The sequence below is a fragment of the Plecotus auritus genome (assembly GCF_963455305.1).
Source record: "Plecotus auritus genome assembly, chromosome: 7".
NCBI classification, from domain to species: Eukaryota; Metazoa; Chordata; class Mammalia; order Chiroptera; family Vespertilionidae; genus Plecotus; species Plecotus auritus.
In genome coordinates this window covers 39,879,207-39,901,269 of record NC_137774.1, presented here as the reverse complement: position 1 = coordinate 39,901,269, position 22,063 = coordinate 39,879,207, and the positions used below count along the sequence as shown (strand labels likewise).

The following is a 22,063-nucleotide window of genomic DNA, read 5'->3' as shown; positions in this document are numbered from 1 at the left end:
TTCTAATCCTCTTGACTCACTACAGGGATGCCTAATGGAATCTCCAATCTCTTTATCACAAGAGAAATAGCTTAGCCTAAGGCCTGAGGAGAATCACAAATAAGGCAGAAACTTCTTTAAGAAGATGAGAAAATGGCCAATTAGAACAACCATAGCCCCTCCAGCACACCTCTCCAGTGTCCAGGCACCCAGAGGGCCTTTTCCCAGGAGGAACCACCCCCCTACCCCCCTGAGTCTCTACAATAACCCTATGAGGCTGGGCCTAGGCGCTCCCCATGTTCGGAGAAACAAACACTCAGAAATATGTAGTGACTTGAAGACTCACAGCAAGCAGGTGGCTGAGTGGCCACTGTGCTGTGGAGGGGCAGGGCTCACCTGGTACATGGTTGGTCCCACACACGTTGGTTAGTAGCAAATGTACTGTATTAAAACAGAAGGGTGGGTGGGGACGAAGGTGGGGACGATGCCCAGGAAGCTGGGCACCAAGTATTTGATCAGTTTGCCCAGGCTGTTCCTGGGCAGCCTGCACTGTACATCCTTTTATTTTATTTTATTTTTGCCCTGTGAGGGTCAAGTTTCTTTGGGAGCCTGAGTGAGTGGTGTTGGGGTCAACATGAAGGCTCAGGGCTGGGATCACTGGCCTCCATGTTGGGCTCAGGATGCCCCCCAGGGAGGCCAATCCTTGGCCTCTGGCCACCCAGGTCTGAATCTGGGCACAGGTTGGAGCCAGCTCCCTGGGAAGCAAAGTCCTGGCTCCAGGAAGGGCAGGTGGAGAAGGTGAGGACAGTTCTCCCTGCGGGGGTCAGGGTCCAGAAAAACAGACTTGCTCAAAGCTCTGAGGGTTTATAGGGTTAAATTTTATAGAATCTAAATTAAGTTTATGTTTAGGAGTATTTCATTAAATGTTCTCTATACACTCTATGTTACTAAATATCATAAAAAAATACAGTAATATTGTAAGCATATGTAACATGAACACAAAATGTTTAACAGTGCATCTAAATGGGGGTGGGGTGCCCTCTCTTCCATGGCCACTGACACTCGCTGTGCCCAGGATCTGGCACCACAGGCCTCGCAGGAACTGGGGGAGTTGCTCAAATGCTGCAGGTGGTTCTTCTGCCTCTTGAAGTTCATTGAAAGCTGGGCCTGGATCCGGCTCTGGCTCTGGAGAGGCCACTTGAGGGTTTTCCTGATGTTGCTCTGGAGCTGGTTCTGTAGATCCAAGAAGAGGACATGTTACCACCCTCACTGCCTTTTGTGTGCCTTCCAAAGGCACACTTACCCACACCATCCCCGGAGGCCTCCTCCTCCTCCTGTCTCGGCCTCAATGGGCTCAGCTGCTCCCGCTGTGACTGGAGGTACTGGGCCTGGTTTGGCAGGTTGAGGACTGGAAAGTTGAGCTCTATGGAGGCCAACAGCATCATCAGGCTGGGAAATTCTGGAGGTGCTGGTCCAGCCAGATGCCCAGCATGCAGGAGATGGCCCTGGGGAGAGAGAGAGGTGGACAGCAGAGTGAGGTGTGCCCTTTCCTTCCACATGGCCCTCCCAGAGGTCCTTTGCCTCCTGCTCCTGCCCATCCAGAAGCCAGACCTACTCCTTGTCCACCTTCAGTCTGGCAGTCCTGGCAGAAACGCGCCTGGTCACCCAGGAGGCGCTGGCAGAAAGCACTCCTAACTGACAGCTCTGGATCAATGAGGGAACCACCTGTCCCTTCTTGAAAGGAACCTGACATGGTCTCTCAGTGTCCCTGTTCCCTCCCATTAAGACTGAGAGGGCTGGTGTCCACCTTGTTCATGTCACTCATTGGCACAGAGTAGGTGCTTCATGAATACTGACCAATGAGCGAACAAACGAACCCCAGGGCCTTCCTATCACCTCAAACTTTGGCTCCTGCTCCTACATGCTGCATAATTCACTAGCTGTGCTGTGTGGTTCTTTGCCTCCCACTGAAACTCAACTCCCACAGGGTGGGGTACACCTGCCAAGCTGCCACTTAGAAGGTTCTACCAGATTAGTGATCAAGGTCCCGGGATAGGGGTGCAGGCAGGGCTGGGATTAGGAGCGGAAGGGTATGAATTTTCTGAGCGTCTGACTCTCTCACTGAGCTCCCACTGCTCGCCCAAACCACCCATATCCACATGCACAGCTCTCTGATTCATGTCCTTTTTCCTAGGAGAAGCCCTCAGAACTCTGCCCTCTTGCAGAAATCCCACCATGTGTGGGATCCAGGGTTCTGCCAGCACCTTGAATTCACAGTCCGCATACTCCCCTCCTGGCTCTGACCCAAAACTGACTCACGTTTTCTGCTGGAACAGAGGTTCACCTTCCTCTTCACAATATGGGAAGATGCAGCCACAGGTAGAGGAGGCCAGGAGGACGTCACTTCGGCTGTCCTGTGGACACTACGAGCCTGTGCAGCTTAGTGTGACTGAATCGCTCCCGACTAGAAGTAAGCTCTGGAGTGCAGGCTTAGGATCTGCTCTGTGCGCTGGATTATGGTCAGTGCCTAGAGATGTGTCTGTACCTGGCTGGGCTTCTAATATTTTTGCTGAATGAATGAGCCCAAACCAGCCCCATCTCAGATAGCTGGGTGACCCTGGGGCCCCACTACTCACCCCTGGCATCTCTGATCTGGATTCACCTGGGACAGGGACCCCTAATGGGATCTCCAATCTCTTTATGAAATGAGAAAAGAGCTTAGCCCAAGGCCCCAAAGACAATCACAAATTTGGCAGAGGCTTCCTCAACAGGAAGAGAAAATGACCAACTGGCTCAATCACAGCCCCTCCAGCAGACCTCTCCACTGTCTAGGCACCCAGATAAAACTTACCTAGAGGACCCCAGCCAGTCCCTACAATAACCCTATGAGCTGGCTCCCGGGATCACCGAGAGTTCAGAGGAACAAACACTCAGAGAGTGCAGTGACCTGAAGGCAAACAGCCAACAGGTGGCCTGGTGACCATGTGCTCTGGAGGGGGAGGGGCTCACCTGGTAAATAATTGGTCCCACAGCTGTTGGGTGGTAGCAAATGTTCTATAGTAACAGACAGGAATGAAGGTGGGTTCCGACCTCGTTGTCTAGCCAGTTTGCCGGGGAGATGTGCACCATACAAGTCTTTTTTTCTCCATGTGAGGCTGAATTTCATTTGGAATCCCGAGTATTTGGTGCTGGGGCCAGTTGTCTGGTTGGCAGCTGGATCCTAAGTTTGGGCTGACTGGCCTCCATGTTCTGCTCAGATGCCCGCAATCAGATACCAGCCCTTGACCTCTTGCCACCCAGCTCTTTGTCTGGGCACAGGCTGGAGCTGGCTCCCAGCGAAGCAGAGTCCTGGCTTCCAGGAAGGGCAGGTATTCAAGGCCAGAACCTTCTCGCTGGGATTGTTGGGCGTCCTGAGGCCAAAACACATCTCCCATGATTCTCCAGCTCAACACTGCCCTCTTGACTCCACCTGCCAGAGCGTTCTGGTTATTGAACAGAGCAGTGAGGAGAGCCCAGTGAGGGGCATCCCCCTTAGGTTCCAGGCTGTGAGCGCTTTCGAACCCAAAAAGGTTTCTTTTTGGTTTCCAGGGTCTGTGTCTGTAGTAAACTGAACTGTTCACAGAAAAGCAGCTGGGTCCTTCTGGGCAAGGCCAAGGCAGGATGAAGGGCAGGGGCAGGGGCAGGGCTAGAAGGTGGAATTGCAGTGTCCGAAGATGCAGATGGGGAAGTGCTTGACGCGGGAGGACCACTGGGCTGCCAGCTGGAGGAATGTCACGTCGTTCCACTCCACATCGTCGATGATGACTGGCAGCATGTTCTGCTGGTGCTTGGCCTTGCAAACCAGGCGACGGATGCCCTTGATGCACTGGCTTTTGGACTCCACATCCTCGTCCTTGGTTTCCTTGGGCACCTTCTTTTTCTTCTCCTTGGTGACCACTGTCATGGACATGGCGGGTGTTGCTGTGGCCTCACCACTGCTGTGCAGCCTGCTGACCTGGACAGACTGGAAGAAGCACTTGAGTGTGCTTTTGGCGGTAGGCAGGTCTTTCTTCTCCGCGACTCCCTTCGTGTGTATTGGCTGGGCTGCCGTCCAGTAATCCACCTGCAGCTTCACCATCTCTGCACGGACACTCTGGCTGCGGGAGGACAGGCCCCCACTCATTGACGGGGGGGAGAGTGTGTTGGATGAGGCCTTCCTGGCAGGGGTCGGAAGCTCACTGGAGCATGAGGGGGCTGCATCATCTGAGTCTCCTGACATGGCTGAAGATGGTTCCACTTTTCCAACCTTCACTGCCCCCACAAAGGGGATGAACTTCTTTGAGGACTTCTCATTGGGGCGCTGCTGCTTAGACATGAGCATGGCCTCTGCGATGGGCAGCAGGTAGACACAGTTGGCCCCCGCGACGTATTCTGTGATTCTCGACACAACGTCCTGTGTGTCCTGCAAGGTGTTCAGAGACTCCAGGTTGTTGAACATGTCCCACCAGTACAGGTCCTGGAAGAAGTTGTTGTAGCGGCAATCCATGGAGCCCAGGTAGCTGGCCAAGGGGTGGGAACCCAGTGGGATGACCAGGAAGCGCATGTAGTCTAGCCATTGGGGTGGCTGGTGGGACAGCTGCTCCACGAAGACCCCCAGCACAGCGCTGAAGTAGGGCTGTGCTCCTGCCACCGCGATCTTCACAGGCGTCAGAGCCTGGGAATTGCAGTTGCAGTATCTCTGCATCCAGGAGACGATGATGCTGAAGGCCTCCTGGACGTCATCTGTGGAGCAAGTGCACACCACGGGCAGCGTGTGCCCCTGCAGGATGTCCGAAAGTAACTGGCCCTGCCATTCTGAGATGTTAACCAGGATGATGTTCTCAGGCAGCTTGTCGTGCGAAATGAGGGTGTTGTTTAGCTGGTCACACATGGGCTTCCTGGGGATCTGCCGCCGGCTCTGTGGTTCTGGGTCCTCGTTGTCTTGTCTGTTGCACCACTCATTCAGGGATGTGCTGCAGCCCCGGTGGCCAGACTGCTTCCTCTTGGACCTCCTGGAGGGGATGACTAGAGACTTGGTGAAGCACACTATGGATGGCAGCTTCCTGGTGAACCAACCCCGGGCGGAGGACTCTGCCTCCCGGCTGTCCTCCAGCTGTGCCAGCTGCTCCCCAGGGGAGCGAATTCTATGGGCCATTGAGTCAGAGCCACTATCACTTGACGTGCTGTCAAAGTATCGCCTGAGCTTGGGCTTTGGGGTGCTGGGGATGCTGATATCGTTCTCCATGTCCAGGCTACTCTCGCTTGAGCTCTCCACAATGTCATACCGACGGTCCAGGGCCTTCTCCACTTTGGGGACATGTCTCACAAGGGCCTGTTCTGAGGAAACGACCTCCTTCGACACTTGGGCCATGAGCATAGATGCCACGGCTTTCTGGTGGTAATTCTGTTGCCAGGTCATGCACCTCCTCCTTACTATCAGGTTCCCTTCCTCAAAGTTCTTCTCCTGGGGCTGCCTGTGGGCAGCACTGCAGCTGGCCGCCTGCTCAAAGAATCTCTGAGACTGGCCGGCAGAGTCGTTAGGCGAGGTCTGGGCCAAGGTGCTGGCCTGCCTGGCACTGGCCTCATGATCGATGGGCTGGCTGGACAGGGAGGCCATCCGGATCTTGTCCACCTTAGTGGTGGGTGTGCTGTAGGCCCCAAATTTGGAGTCACTGTGGCTTGGCTGCTTGCCTCCCTTGGAGCACGTGTTCTCAGGCAGGTGTGCCAGACTCAGAGGTTCCTTTCCGATCCTGGCGCTGTGGAGGCCCCACATCTCCATCTGCAAGCTGGAGTCTGACAGGCCTTTGATGCATGGCCTGAGCTTGGGATTGGGGCTGCTGAGGACACTGTGTTTGTCCTTCATGTCTGGGCCGCTACACAGGCCTTTGAAGTATGGCCTGAGCTTAGGTGTGGGGGTGCTGAGGACGCTGTCATCGTCCTCAGTGTCTGGGCCACTGTCACTGGGGTTCTCCAGCATGTCATACAGGAGGTCCAGGTCCTCTTCCACCTCCAGGACATGCTCCCCGTGGTCCTGCTCGGGTTCCAGGACCTCCTCCGACACTTGGACTGTGTGCAGCCATAACAGGACTTTCTGGTGGTAGTTCTGTTGCCCAGTCATGGTCCTCCTTCTGACTGCCAGATTCCCCTCGTTGAAGTCATCCTCCTCCTGATCCTGCCTGTGGCCGTCATTGGAGCTGGCCTCCAGCTTTGAGAAGAAGTCCTCACACTTGCACTCAGAGTAGTTATCCGAGGACTCAGCCTTGGGACTGGCTTGCCTGGCGCTGTCCCCGTGGTCGATGGGCGGCCTGGACAGGGAGGCCATCCGGATCTTGTCCACCTTGCTGGTGGGTGTGCTGTAGGCCACAAATGCATTGTCACTCTCACATGGCTGCTTGCCTCCCAGGGCCCACGCATTCTCTGGCATTTGGGCCAGACTCAGAGGCTCCGTTTGGGTCGTGTCACTGTGGCTGCCCCACATCTCCGTCTGCGAGCTGGAGTCTGACAGGCCTTCAAAGTATGGCCTGAGCTTGGGCCTGGGGATGCTGAGGACGCTCTCATCATCCTCCATGTATGGGTCACTTTTCCTGGGGTTCCCCATCATGTCAGACCAACGGTCCCTCTCTGACACTTTGGACCTGTGAAACAGCGCCAGGAATTTTCGCTTCAAGTTTCCTCGTATTGATCGCCGCTGCTTCTTTGGCTTCCCCTTCTCAAAGTCATCCTTGTGCAGGTCCTGTCTGTGCTTTCTACTGCAGCTGGCCTCCCGCTCAGAAAAGGAGCTCTCACCCTGCCCCTCGGTGTAGTTACCTGTGGACTTGGCCTTCGGGCTGGCCTGCATGGCACCGTCCTCATGTTCGATGGGCTGACTGCACAGGGAGGAGATCCAGATCTGGGCCACCTTGGTGGAGGACTCCTGAATGCTGCTGTAGAGGCTCAGCATCTGGCCACCCTTGGGGTTTCGCTGCATGACCTCAGCCATGTGGATGGCGCCCGTGGCCAGTGTCTTGTAGCGCACGACGGTCCTGTTTTTATAGCGCTTCCTCTGCTCCAGCATGACCTGTAGCTTGTTGCCTTCTCCCTTAAGGAAGTGGGAGTACTGCAGGGAGAAGGTCAGCGCCAGGTCGGTCTCCACTGGTCCACTGGGAGGCAGCACAATCTCTTGGGACCTCAGGATGCCCTTGGAGTCCTGCATCTTCACAGAAATCACCACAGAGTTGAGGTCTTTTGCCAGCTCCTTGAAGATCACTAGCTTCTTTAAAGTGAGACTGCACCACCTGGGCACGCAGCCGGGGCTGGAGCAGTCCACCGCCCAGGTGGCGAACAGCTTCTGGGGTACCTGTGTTTTGAGCACAGTGGATGTGCTGGCCGGGCCCACAGTTCGTGAGGAAGCTACAGCTGCTGGCACCCTACGGGTCCTTTTCCTACTCAGGGTTGATGGTTTGACCTGCTGTGGTGGAACAGAGGAGGGACATGATTGGTGACAAGAGGTGGGGCATAAGTGATCGAGTGTGGAGACACAAAGAGTGGCCACTCGCTAACCTGTGATTAGGTCAGGGAAGGCCTGGGTTGTGGTCTTTTAAACTCAGAGACCTAAAGTTATCACAAAGGATGTCCTAAAGTTAAAACTTTCTAACTAAAAGCAGTTTATGGTGGGTCGCCGTGTCCTAGGCTGGAATCTTCTCTAAAAAAAGTCATACTTTACCTTCACTGAACATGCCTATTGTCTCTTGGAATCTACAAGAACATAGCTTTGGAATATCAAAGGGATTTTCCTTGTTCTGGACACGCTGTGCTCTGCAGAAACCACAAATCCCCTCATTGTTATTGAGTTCATTGTTGGCTGTTCTATCCTATATCCACCTATGGAAAGAAGTATGTGTCTATCATTTTTCTTTTTATCCAATCTATCACCAATGGATTTCATGCAACCCACATACATCTCCACTTTTGACTGTAATATCTAAAATAAGGTGAAAACTGCCATTCTCCAGAGCACTATTTCAATCCACTGAGATTTTGCTTCAAGGCAATTGACAGTTTGCCTCAGATAAAATCTCAACAATCATTCAGAGTTTTGACTGCTTCTTACATTGACGTTTACTTGGCACAATACAGCAGAATCTCAGAAAAGCTCGCCCAGAACCACCCTGCAGACCTACACCTGGTGCTGGGATGCAGCAAAGGGCCCATTGACCCACCAGTTCCCTGCCCGTTGGGTGAACTTGTGTGAGTTGTCTCTTGGATCCAGGACATTCCCTTGCTTGTGCTGCTGACTTTATTTGAGCCATATTTTTGAATACTCTTGGTGGAACTAAGGTTAACGCTTGACAGATCCCAGGCTAAGGAGAGACAAGAGGAAAAATGGGGCTGGTTCTGGCATTTCTATTGGAATTGCCTTTTGAGAGACTGGGGAAAACACCTTGGCTGTATAAATGAGAGCTGATCTGGTTCACCTAGGAAGATAAAGGGGCACATCCTCCCTCCCCCAGGAATCTCAGGTGTTCTTAGACAACTGAGGATCTTTGCGGATGTGTCAGAGGTCATTCCTCACAACATGCCCGAGCCCCGTAGGGAAACTCCCACACAACTGTAACTAAACCAACTCGCTCTTCACGTGGAGCACTAATCAGGTGTGGTCCACCTGCACTGGTAGCCCTTCTGGTTGTTTTACACAGCAGGGAGAGAAACCGAGGCACAGAAGAGGGTTAGATGAAACTCTAGGGGATGAGCATCGTGCAGCTCAACCCACAAAGCAACACACTTCAACCCACTACATCACACCCTCAAAAATGTGCTGAGACTCTGCAGACACCAAACAACAATAAAAATAACAGCAGCAAACAAACCGCTAGTTAACATGGGAAGTTGTGCCTCCACGGCTGGGAACTCCCAGATTCCAGCCCTCATTAATAGCCCTGATAGGGAGCCTTGACTTGCAAGTGCTTTACAGAAATAGGAAGATTTATCTAGAAAATATCAACTGAAAAATGGTCAACATACAATTGTCTTTGGTGCCTAAATTAATTTTTTCCAGACAAAAAAACAAAACAAAACAAACAAACAAACAAACAAAAAAACACCTAGAAAAATGCCCGCCTGAAAAATTAAACTGATTGAATGAATAGGACGCATATCTTGATTTGGAAATTAGAAAATTCTAAGGACAAGCACAGACAAATTCTCTTTAAAAATAGAAATTAATAAGAAATTTCAGAGATTATCTCCAAACTCTCCTGAAGCTAATAAATGCTAACACCCCATCTCCCCCTTCTATAGCACTTCCACTCCATCTTTTGCTCTCTGAGCTTCCTTGTCCAGACGTGTTCCTTCCCTTTCCTTCTTCCTTCCTCTTCTGTCTCCTCTACTACCCCTCCCTACTAACTTAAGGGAAAATGAGAATAGGAATTCTACCAGCTCCCTTTGGAGAAAAGCTGCTCTTAGCCAGAAAGGAACCAGCAATTGTTCTCGATTTTCTCGATGGCCTTGATTGGTTCACAAAGAAATTAACTGTTAGAACATGTAATCCTGGCTATTCTAACCTATCCCAATTAATATACTCCTGGTTTCTGGGAGCAAAAGCAACAGAATTACTAAATAAGGTTGTAAGTAAACTCCTATAGAGAAGTCTGTCCACTTGAAGGATTATAGGAAACTGAAATAGGATTTAGAAAAAGTAAACAAACACAAACAAGCATAGGGTTGCTCCAAGTGTGTTTCACCTTCTCACTGATACTTTGGCAGAATTTTAAATTATCATTAAAAGGGAAGCCACTGCCCTAGCCAGTTTGGCTCAGGAGATAGAGTATCGGCATGCAGACTGAAGGGTCCCAGGTTTGATTCTGGTCAAGGGCACAAGCCCAGGATGCGGGCTGTATCCCCAGTAGGAGGCGTGCAGGAGTCAGCCATTTGATGATTCTCTCTCATCATTGATGTTTCTATCTCTCTCTCCCTCTCCCTTCCTCTCTGAATTCATTAAAAATCTATTTTTAAAAGGGGGTGAGGGAAGAAGTCACCAAGTACCCTGTATATACTAAGGGTGCTTTATTTGTTCTTAACCGCGCCCAATTAATTGCTTTCACCATCAGAATAAAACTTCCCTACAAATGTCTGTTTTTCAATCAAAACCTGTTTCTTCCAACTAGGGAATGCTATGGGAATATATATATATATATATATATATATATATATATATATATATATATATATATATGGGTTGCTTATCAAATCTTCCCCAATTCATCTGTTAAATGAGTGGGTTTTTGTCTTTTTAATGAATCAGTGATGCTTCCATATGCTTTTCCAGAATAGTTACATATACACTTCGACTAAATGAACCAGATACTGAACCAAAAGGGAAATTAAAGATTTTAAAGGAACCTTCCAGGAGGAAACTAACCTTGAGACTGACCGAACGTTTGCTAATCATCTTTTCTTCATTATTATCTTCCACGAGAGCCTGAGAGATGGCTTCACAGGGTCCCCACCCTACTCAGAATGGCCCCAAACAGCCCAAACACCTGCCTGTAACACTTGGCTTGCTCTTATGTCTCTCTATAAATGGGGAACCAGCCCATAGTGACTTGAGAGTCATCTTTTAGGGCACATCTTCACCAAATGGGAAAAACTTGACCCTGAGTCCCTCAAGAAAGAATCCAAACTTCTTTTGTTACACCACCTACCTGGTCCCAATATAAAGTGGGTGATAGAAAGGTTTCACACCAGCCGAAACCGGTTTGGCTCAGTGGATAGAGCGTCGGCCTGCGGACTCAGGGGTCCCAGGTTCGATTCCGGTCAAGGGCATGTACTGTGGTTGCGGGCACATCCCCAGTGGGGGGTGTGCAGGAGGCAGCTGATCGATGTTTCTCTCTCATCGATGTTTCTAGCTCTCTATCCCTCTCCCTTCCTCTCTGTAAAATATCAATAAAATATATTTAAAAAAAAAAAAAAAAAAAAAAAAAGAAAGGTTTCACACCATTAATTTCAAGACTACCTTGCAACTAGGACCTGTTTTGCCATTCCCAAGGGAGATGGACAGAGGTTTTATATACCTGAAAGCCTTTATACCTCTCAGAGGTATGTGCTTTCTGGAAACTAGAAAAATGTACCCAAATAGAAAGAAACATTCCAAAAGTGGGTGAATGATTTTGTCCGTCTCTTGCCAGCATTCGAGTGGCAACCCAGTCCCTGAGGTATTGAAAATGGCTATCCTTGTTTTACAAATGAAATTTTCAAGGGGCCAGAGGTTTGGCTCCAGAAACAATTGAAAGCCCACCAACTCCTTTTGCCTTCCCCAAACCTCCCCTATTCATTTCAGAGGCTTGTAGATAATTGGCTTTAAGCAACCAAAGTCCCAGAACCTTTGAAGGGGAAATACCTGAGTTCACCAAGAACTCTTGTCTAGGCCATTTTTAAAAATACAAATCTGTGGAACATATGTCTTATCCCAATAGAAAAAAATACCTTACCCACCTACACAAATCACTTTAGCTTATTTCAACTATTTCTTTCTAACTTAATTTTAATGAAAGTTATTGAATATCTAGATATTTTGAAATAACATGAAATACTGAAACATTGGTTGCTAGACAAGTCTTAAGTCCACCTGCTTTTGCGTTTTTATTACAGAAGGTCTGTGAAATGGATTTGGAGCTGCAGATGTAATGTTTTGTGCTTTGTTGAAGGTGTGTTTCTTGAACGTGAGAGTGTGGTTAAAATATGTTCATTAACGTCAATGTAAGGAATGCCGGTTGTTCACTTTTGTGGTTATCGTTGGAAATTAAGGCTCCTAAGAGTTAAAAGTTCCAGTTAAGTTGGAAGAAATTATATAGTTGTGATAACAGAAGGCTTGAGGCATGGGGAGTCATATTTGAAGGAAAAGGACAAATGCAAGTTTCTCTAGGGATAGTTATTTCTGAATGGATAAGAAGGTTTGTGAAAGTTGAGGAAAGGTGTTTCAAAGGGGGTGTAGACTATAATCATTTGTGAAAGTTTTATATAATATTATTCTTGTCTTTTCTCTGCAAAAAATAGTAAATTCAAATGATGTGTATAATCTTTATGTGATATGTGTTTATGTGATATGTGTGGTGAATTTTCAGCCTCCAGATGGTGTTATTGGGATATAATCTTTTATTGACCTAAAACGACTAAGTACTTATGTAAATAAAGCAAATTCTGTAGTCTAGACAAAATGTTTAATATTAAAACTGTTTGTAAGTATGATTAATGTCTTTTAGAGTTATTACCATAAGGCTGTGTTTGCTTTACTTAGATTTACAAAATGTACATGGTATAATCTTTTGCATATGTATATTTGACAACCGTGCTAAAGTTCCCATTTTAAGAGACATTTTAAACAAAAGATGACTTTGAGTTAATTCCATTGGGCCCTGGAATACCTCAAGGATTTATTCTCTCTCCTTATTAGAGAAACATCTTTAACTAATTTAGGACTACTTAATACGATTGAAATTACCTGCGAAGCTTTGCCAAATTAAAAAATAAATACGGCTGTGCTATTTGTGTACATATATTGTTATTAAAATGGATGTTCTAAAGATTTCAACCTGCCCTAAGAAGGAACATAGAAAGATTCAAAGAAAAGTTCAAATAGGAAACTCTCAGGTGTAACAGTGTTCTTGGTGTCAGCGACACCAGGCCAGCCAAGAGGGATGGTTCCCTGTGAGGGTTTCTGGCAGTGGGACTACGGGTATTTGAGGTGCAAACATTGGAAGTTGATGAGTTATACCCAATGCTCAATACAAGAAGCCATGGACAATGTTTTAAAGTCTTTCATATTATTTATTCTTTTTATATTGAAATTCTGTATTGAATCCAAATATATACATATACTTATATATTTTCATATTATTCTCTGTCATTTTATAGTAATTATTTTCCAAAAATTATTGCCTTGAAATGTTATAGTTTACAAAAAAGCAATGTATTTTATCAATTGCATGGCAATCAAATCTATAAACACTTTGTTTTGTCATTCATAGTCATTGTTTTACTCTAATGAATTTTCAAATATGTTATATCTTTAGAAAAATCCATGAAAAGGACTCTGACTTACTCTAAATTACAGGTTTTTAAGCAGGGCACATCTTTGAACTGAATGAAGAAGTGTAGAATTCTAAGGAATAACTGAATTCATGAAAATACTGGAAATAATCAGGATAAACAAAAAAAAAATGGGTATGGAACTAAATGAAGTGAAGATGATTATTGTTGTTATGACTCTGTTTAAAATACTGCTGATTTTTAAATCTTTTTGTTTTCCAAATATAAGGGAAACTAAAAGCAGACATTCTATATTACTATCAATGACTCACTAAGGAGGTTATAGGCCTGATAAATTAGTGACATTCATTTCATAGTACTACCAAGAGACAAAGACTTTAAAGACCAAAACTTACAACCAGGAGATTTTTATTTATTGAAACATTAGTTAAAGACTCTCTCCAACATTGTAAAGAGGGTGTTACCTTATCAGATGCCTAAGCACAAATGGACATCTGTCTCTGACACTGGCCTCCATCCACCATGGAGACTGAAGACTTTTCAAGGGTGAGAAACCACTGGCCATGAGGGCTGACAGCTATCCCAAGAAGTCAACAAGGCCTGGATGCTCACAAATTACTGCTGCTGAAACATTGTTCTGATATCATTCATTGTTATTGATTGAATGTACATCAACTGATTTTATATTGTTATTACTCTCTTTATGGTTTCCTAATGGAAACAATATCTGTCTCCCCAGGCCCCTCCCTTATTACACATGAAAAGTTGAATTTGGATACCTGCTAATTTTTCCCATCTACTAGACAATGACATTCTGATGATCAGTTATGATAACGAAAGAGTAGAGAGTCTTAATTCATCTGGCCAAACATATCATAAGTACAAGTGACAGTGGATGAAGGAGGAAAACATATACTTAGCTTAATGAACCATTATGATAATGCATGCAAAGAGTGTTTTGGTTGGCTGTGATGCTTATTCCCCTCAGTCTAGCACTAGATATTTTCTATTCCTAAATGGTGTTACTGCTTTAATACTGTTGCTACTGTTCTTGGTATGGAAATATTATACTCGATGCAAAATACCAAAACTTAAGACAAGCAGCAAAAGGACCGTGCTCATGGTAGCTCAAAATTTAAAATTGATTCAGAATATTTTGTAACAAGGACATAGAGGATCTCATGGCCTCCCATTCACCTGCCTTTTATTTTGAATAATAATAAAAATTCCACCTTGAATGCCATTTAAGGTTATTTAAGGTCTTGCCTCATCCCCAATGATCCATTGTTCAGCAAGAGAAAACACTAATACTGATCATCAATGCATAATGTGTATTGATTTATGAATAAAACGAGGATGTGTGGACGGAAAAAGGGGCCATATGCTAACCTGACTAGCTCAGGGAAGTCCTGTGTGGCGGCCTTGCAAACTCAGAGACCTTAAGTAACTACAAAGCATGGTCTGAAATTAAAACACTAACTCAAAGGAACTCATGGTGGGTAGTCATGTCGTAGTCTGGCATCTTCCCTGACAAAGGTCCATCTTTACCCTAACAGAGTCTATGTACTGCCTTTTTGCATCTATGATAACATGTCTTTGGATTATCAAAGGAATCTTCCTTATTTTGGACAACTCATGCACAGGCACCACTCTGTGCCCTGCGGAGATCACAAATCCCTTCGTTGTTCTCCAGTTCATTGTTGACTTGAAGCTATCCTACATCCACCTATGGAAGTATGTGCCTATCATTGTACCGTTGATCCAATCACAGAAGTTTCCACACTTTGCTTTCTCCTCTCTGCCTAATCTATCACCCATGGATTTCATGTGACCCACATAAGTCTGCACTTTGCTTGTAACTTATAACATAAGGTGCAAAATCGTCATTCTCCCGTGCGTTCTCTCAACCCATTGAGATTTTGCTCTCTGGCAATTATCTACACTTTAGCTCAAATAAACGCACAAAACTTTTTCACAGCTTTGAAAGTTTTTCACATTGATAAGTGAAAAGGTTCTTGGCAGGAACAGTAGAATTGGAGGTGAGGAATATGAAACACATTTGTATGTTAGGTCATTTTCTTAGCAGAGTACAGACAGCACATGCTTTATTAACAGTGTCACCCATGTGATTTCTGACAAAACATCCCAATGTAAGATGAGACACAGAGACTTTTCCTGGGGTAAAAGGTCTGGATATTAGGACATGTGGAGTGTTCAGGGTGGCACCGTTGTCATGGCAACAGAAGGTTATAAGGTCCAGGTCCCACAGCACTGAAGACATGGATCACCGTGATAAACAGACTCCGTCCTGGTACAATGTACAGCCCAGGGAGGTTCCAGCTCCTGACCTGGAGGATACAGGGACCCAGATCCCTTTGGAAACTAAACCCTAGGAGGGATCTTAGGGGAGGAGCAGGGTGCCTTCTGGAACCCAGGTCTTGTTGACTCCCAGGTGTTCAGGAGTCTGGGTCACCTCAGCACCTATACTCACCCTGCTGCCGTGCTGCACACTGGAGGATGGATGGGGCACCTGTGTCTCCTGCAGGGGCATGGAGTTGAGGACCCCATCTTTCAGATCCTCTCTGTTCTCCTGTGTGGAGTTCTGTAAAGACAGTTCCCAGTCACCAGGGGGAAAGCCTCAGAGCCCTGTTTTGCTGGTTCTGTGACCCCTGTGACCCTCCACTCCAGACACACACACACTGTGATCTGCTGAGACCGCCACTGGTGAGGAAAAGGAGTGACAGCCTGAGGGCTAGGACTCCCATTGGCACAGATAGAGACACCTCTGGAAGCCGATCTACAACTGACTGCCCTGCCCTGCCCTGGGGTGTGATCACAGCAGGACCTCTAGGTGATCCGCTGCCCCCAAAACTGTTCCTGTCCCGGGGTTCTCCCTTCAGGTTGCTCTTCCCACCACATGAAGGGAAGGCATGTGGGCTGCACAGGGATGGCCCACAGAGGAGGCTGGCCTGGCGTGAATGGGTCTGACCCAGGCCACCTTCTCTTACCTGACGGGATCTTCTTGAAAACGGCCAGAGGTGTCGGGCACGAGTGTTGAACCGTCTACAGAGTCTGGAACAACTCTCACTGCAGGGTCTCCGGGAACCAGAGCCCTGATAACTGGGAACACAACAAGAGAACATCTTGAACTGTCAACCGTCTCTTGCCAAGTGAGTGGCGGTTGGGCAGTTGCTAGAAAGTGGGTGCCTGGTTACGGGGGTTCCAAGTTCTATTAGGAAGTGACCTCACTTCCTAGGATTGCCACCCCCCTGACTCCCCTCACCTAATAACAGATATAGATAGTCCTGTGGGCTGCTGACTGCTCACCCACCTTCTCCATGGAATACCAACAGTGTACACAGTGACACCAACACAACCCTCTCCATAGCCCCTAGAAGGTCTGGCTACAGCAAGGGTCCCAGATTTGAGGAGACAGACTGGGCTCAGACTCAACCCCTCATTCTTACCTCTTCTTAATCCTGGATAAGTCACTGTACCTGTCAGGGCCTGTCTCTCCCCTGCCTGCACAATGGGTTATTGCAGCAAGTGCTTCTTAGTGATGTTCAGGCTCATGAGGGGGAGTAGCTATCAAGTAGGAGGAGGACTGTCACAGGCAAATGTGCCTCCAAACTCTTTTTCTTCCTATTGTCACCTCCTCGGTGTCTGCTTTTCTTCTAATTCCACCCAAAATCATTTGATCTAGTGTGTGTGTGTGTGTGTGTGTGTGTGTGTGTGTGTGTGTGTGTGTGTGTATGCGCTAGTGCTAGGTTGTATTTTGTTAACAGAGCCCTGAATCTCAGTGTTTTAAAGCAGTAAAGGTTAATTTCATAGCCAGGTGACTTCAATGATCTGATGGATCTAAAAAGAGTTCCTGTCTTTTGGATTGTTCATCTTTTTTCTTCTTGTAAGGATGAGAGTAAGGACTTCCAAGCTCTTATATGTCAGAGTTGAAATCAAAAGTTGACGTTTTATTTGACAATGACCTGTGGTGGACATGACTTTTATTTCCCCCTTTCTAACAGCTGCCAATTTCCACATCCAGGTGGTTCTGGGGAGTGTGGGTCAGGGCCCCAGAGTGGAGGTATCAGCACATGTAAGAGGCCTGGCCACAATGATGATGGTTGCATGTAGACATGTGACTTCAGTGAGTTCAATAAAAATTTTTTTATTAGTCACAAGAAAAAGAATTTTGTTTGTATATGTCTCTTGGCCTTATGAAAACATACTCAAAATCAGTAATCATCCGAGAGATGCAAATCAAAACAACAATGAGGGCTCTAGCCCGATTGGCTCAGTGGATAGAGTTTCAGCCTGCGGACTACAGTAAGGTCCCGGGTTCAATTCCAGTCAAGGGAACATGCCGAGGTTGGGGGATTGATCCCCAAAGGAGGAATGCAGGAGGCAGCCAATCAATGATTCTCTCATCATTGATGTTTCTATTCCTCTCTGAAATCAATAAAAATATATTTTAAAAAAACACAATGAGATACCATCTCTCACACCTGTCAGAATGGCTATCATCAACAAATCAAGAAAGGACAAATGCTGGTGAGGATGTGGAGGAAAAGGAACCCTTGTGCACTGCTGGTGGGAACACAGACTGGTGCAGCCATGTGGAAAACAGTATGGAGTTTGTTTAAAAAATTAAAAATGGAACTCCTAGTTGACCCAGTAATTCCACTTCCAGGAATATATCCTAAGAAATCAGAAACACCAATCAGAAAGCATATATGCACCCATATGTTCATAGCAGCACAAAACCTAAGCTTTGGAAACAGCCTAAGTGCCCATCAGCAGATGAGTGGATAAAAAACTGTGGCACATATGCACAATGGAATACTATGCTGCTGTAAAAAAGAAAGAACTCTTATCATTCACAACAGCTTGGATGGACATGGAGAGCATTATGGTAAGCAAAATAAGCCAGTCGGAGAAAGATAAATATCACATGATCTCACTCATTTGTGGAATATAATGAATAACATAAACTGATGAACAAAAATAGATTCAGAGACAGAAGCATCGAACCGATCCTCAAATCTCAGCGGGGAGGCAGGGGAGAGTGGGGGGAGAATAAGAGTTCAAACAAAGGACTTGTATGCATGCATATAAGCAGAACCAATGGACACGGACACTGAGAGGGTGGGGGCATTTGCTGGGGGGTGGAAGTGGCCGGGGAGGGGTCCATGGGGGGAAAAGGAAACATACGTACTACTTTAAACAATAAAATAAAATAAAATAAAATAAAATAAAATAAAATAAAATAAAATAAAATAAAATAAAATAAAATAAAAATTCCTCTTAGGAGAGAGAGAGAGAGAGAGAGCGAGAGAGAGAGAGAGAGAGAGAGCTAGTGCTCTTTCTGGATCCCAGAACAAAGCACCCCCTCCCTCCCACCTAGCCCCTAGATACAGAAGAATAGGCAGGAGCTTCCCAGTATGTCAGGATTTCTAATGTCCAGACCAACTCTGTTGGAGAGGTGGGATCCTTGGCCTGGAAGGTCTGAACACTACTGAACTATGGGCTCTGAATGTCATGGACATTGGGTAACATCTGCCACTCTATGGACATCAGTTTCCCCATTTTCCATTGAGGGTTGGGTGCAGAACTGCATAAGCCTGAGCTCAGAACAAAGGGGCCCAGCTCCCTCCACCCTGGGTGGGTACTGGACAGAGGTGCATGTATGTGGTTCCAACTCTGGGCTCCTTTTCATACAAATGTTGGCCAAATGCCCATCTTGCCTGCTGAATGCTCACCATCTCCCCCATGCCTCTCCATGTCTGTGCATGACTCCACCAGCAGATCCTTTTCCAGAGCCCCTGAGGAAACCTGGGTGCAGCCAGGACCCCAACTTTAAGGACACACCGCTGGATTCATCTGAGGCTCTGTTGGGTTCGGCATCTTGTTCATTTATTTCTAAATACATATTACCCTTCTGGAAAAAGCATGTGTGAGTATCACTGATTTCATAAAACAAATAAACCAACAAACAAAACACTTCTCCCTATCAGTTGAACTGGGGCAGATTTTATTAGCAAAGATATGTATTTGCTAATATTGGTATAACATTTCCCAGTTTCCTAGTTGGAAACAGGTTTTGATTAAAAACAGACATTGGTTAAATATTCCTGCCATTTGCACAGAAGCTTTCCTCTGAAGGAGAAGACAATTAGTTGCATGTGGTTAGGAACAAATAAAGTAGCCCCAGTATCTACAGGTGTTTTAGTGGCTTCTCTTTCTATGATAATTTCAACTTCTCCCAAACTATCAGTGAGAAGGGGAAACACCCTTGGATCAACCCTATGGTTGTTTTTGTGGGGTCCCCCCCCCTTTTTATACATCTCATTTAGTTTCCTATGATTCTAACAGTGGACAGACTTCTCTACAGGAATTTTCTTGCAAACATTATTTAGAAATTGTATTGCATTTGCTGGCAGAAACCATTAGCTATATTCATTGCTGGTTCCTCTCTTGCTGAGACAAGTTTTTCTCCAAAGGAAGCTGTTGGAATTCCTATAGAGAAGGAATTATTCCTTAAGTCAGTGGGGAGTGGTAGTGGAGGGGACTGAAGGGGAAGGAAGAAGGGAGGGAAAGGGCGAAGGATGTAGTGGTGGAGCTAGAGAAGGTAAAAGAATAGGGTGATGGCATTTATTAACTTCAGAAGAGTTCAGCACAGTCTCTAAAATTTCTAATTTCTTAATTATTTTTAAAAAGAATTATATGTGCTTCTCAGAATCTTCTCATTTACAAATCAAGATATGCTTCCATTCATTCATTCAGTTTAATGTTAGGCCTGACATTTTTCAAATTTTTATTGCATGCCAAAAAATTAATTTAGGCACACAAATGAAACGGCATTTTGGCCATTTTTAGGAGGATATTTTCTAGTTAAATCTTCCCATTTCTGTAAAGCACTTGCAAGTAAAAGCTTCCTATCAGAACTATTAATGAGGGCTGGGATCTGGCATCTCCTGGCTTGGAGGCACAATCCCATGTTAATTTTAGGTGTGTTTTGTTGTTGTTTTGTAGGGGAGTGTGTGTGTGTGTGTGTGTGTGTGTGTGTGTGTGTTTTCTAAAATCTTCAGAATCTGAGCAAATTTTCTAGGATTGTTATATAATGTAGTTGGTCAACGTGTGTTGCTTATGCATTGAGCACCATGAGGCTCTCACCCCTTAAGTCACATTCAACCCTCTTATTTGCCTCGGTTTATCTCCCTCCTGTCTAAAACAACCAGAGGGTTCAGTTAACTAATTGACCAAAACTTATGGGTGCTCCCCCACAAGAACCAGTCACTTCAATTACAGTTCAGTTGAAATCTTTGCTTTGGGGCCCCTGCACATCATGAGGAATGACCTGACACCTCCACAGAGATTCTTAGTCACCTGAGAATACTCGATATTCAGGCTGGAGGGAGGACATGCTCCTGTATTTTTGGAGCTGATCGAGTTCAAATTTTATTTATACAGCAAAGCTTAATTTTTCTCAGATTCTCAGAAAGCAATTCCAATTGGAAAGCCACAACATAAAACCAGCCACCCATTGTGACTTCTGTCTTGTCTTAGCCTAAGTTCCCTCAACGCTTAATCTTACTTACACCTGGAATATTTAAAATTACAGCTCAAATAAATCAAACCCTCTACCACCAGTAAGGGAAAGTCCTAGATCTAAGGCACAATTCACCCAGGTTCACCTGATGGGTGGGGAACCAGTGGGTTCAATGGGTCTTTTGTTGAATCCTAGCACCAGGTCCACAGTTTGGTCCGGGAAGCAGGGGGGGTGGGGGCAATTCTTTGGAATCCTGACCCACTATGCCAAGTAAGTGTCAAAGTAAGAAACACTCAGACTTGAAAGAATTTTTGTGAGTTTATTTAAGCCCAGCTGTCAACAATTGGTGGGAAGAAAATCTCAGTGGATTGAGATAATGCTCTGGAGAATGGCGGTTGTGCATCTTATTTTAAACATTACAATCAAATCAGGAGATGTATGTTGGTAACATGAAATCCAGTGGTGATACATTAGGGTCCCAGAGAAATCAAAGTGGGGAATCCTATGTGACTGGATAAACATTAAAATGACACAGACATACTTTTACATAGGTGGATATAGGAGAGTTACAAGTCAACAATTAACTCGGGTCCAATGAGGGCATTTGTGGTCTCCACAGTGCATTGCCTATGCTTTGAGAGGGCCGGAAAAAGGGAAATTCCTTTGACATTCCCAAAATATGTTATTGTAGATGCCAAAAGACAATAGACAGGCTCAGTTAAGGTAAAGATTGACCTTTGTCAGGGAAGATGCCAGCCTAGGACATGACTACCCACCACAAACTGCATTTAGTTTAAAAGTTTTCATTTCAGAACATCCTTTGCAATAACTTTAGGTCTCTGAGTTTGCAAGAACACCACCAGGTCTTCCCTGAGCTAGTCAGTGAGCATGTGGTACCTTTTCACACACACTGTCCTTGGATCACTTGTGTCCCACCTCCTGACAATAATCACTGAGTGCTTAGGGGTTCAGTCTGAACTACAGCCCCCAACCCATCTGGCAGGTCATGAGCTGCCCCTGATGGAATGTCTCTCTTCTGTCCCAACACAGGAAGAGAAACCATCACCCCAGAATACAGAAAGGACCTGCATGGGGCAAGCAGCTGCAGCTTCCTTGATGCCGACAGCCCTGGTCTCCACAACCCCCTACACCCCCAGCCCCGTGCCCAGGCTCAACACACCAATGCCCAAGAACCTGTTTGCTACCGAGGAGTTGGACAGCCCCAGCCTCAGATTCGTGCCCAGGTTGTGCAACCTGACCTTAGTGAAGATGGTGGTCTTCAAAGAGCTGGAGAAGGACCTCATCTCCATGGTGATTGCCATGAAGATGCAGGGCTCCAACCTCATATCAATGGTGATCACCATGAAAATGCAGGACTACAAGCACATCCTATGAGAGTATGCTGTTCCACAGTGGACAAGTGGAAATAGACCTGGGGCTGACCTCACTGCAGAACCTCACTTCCTCAAGAAAAAAGGCAACAATCTACAGGTCCTG

At 46.3% G+C, this 22,063-nt stretch overlaps 2 protein-coding genes across 2 annotated transcripts in view; one reads left to right on the top strand and one right to left on the bottom strand.

Moving 5' to 3' along the window:
* LOC308252570 (phosphofurin acidic cluster sorting protein 2-like) overlaps positions 1-22,063 on the top strand; it is a gene marked incomplete at both ends in the record, with an annotated part of 211,747 nt that overhangs the window by 157,270 nt on the left and 32,414 nt on the right. The gene's annotated exons all lie outside the window — the stretch shown is intronic.
* On the bottom strand, positions 3,665-15,571 carry LOC308254272 (phosphofurin acidic cluster sorting protein 2-like; the record flags this gene model as incomplete). The annotated part of the gene is made up of 2 exons (XM_080680209.1): positions 3,665-7,333; positions 15,512-15,571. 2 exons carry the CDS (start codon positions 15,569-15,571, stop codon positions 3,665-3,667), a joined length of 3,729 nt encoding a protein of 1,242 aa, XP_080536335.1.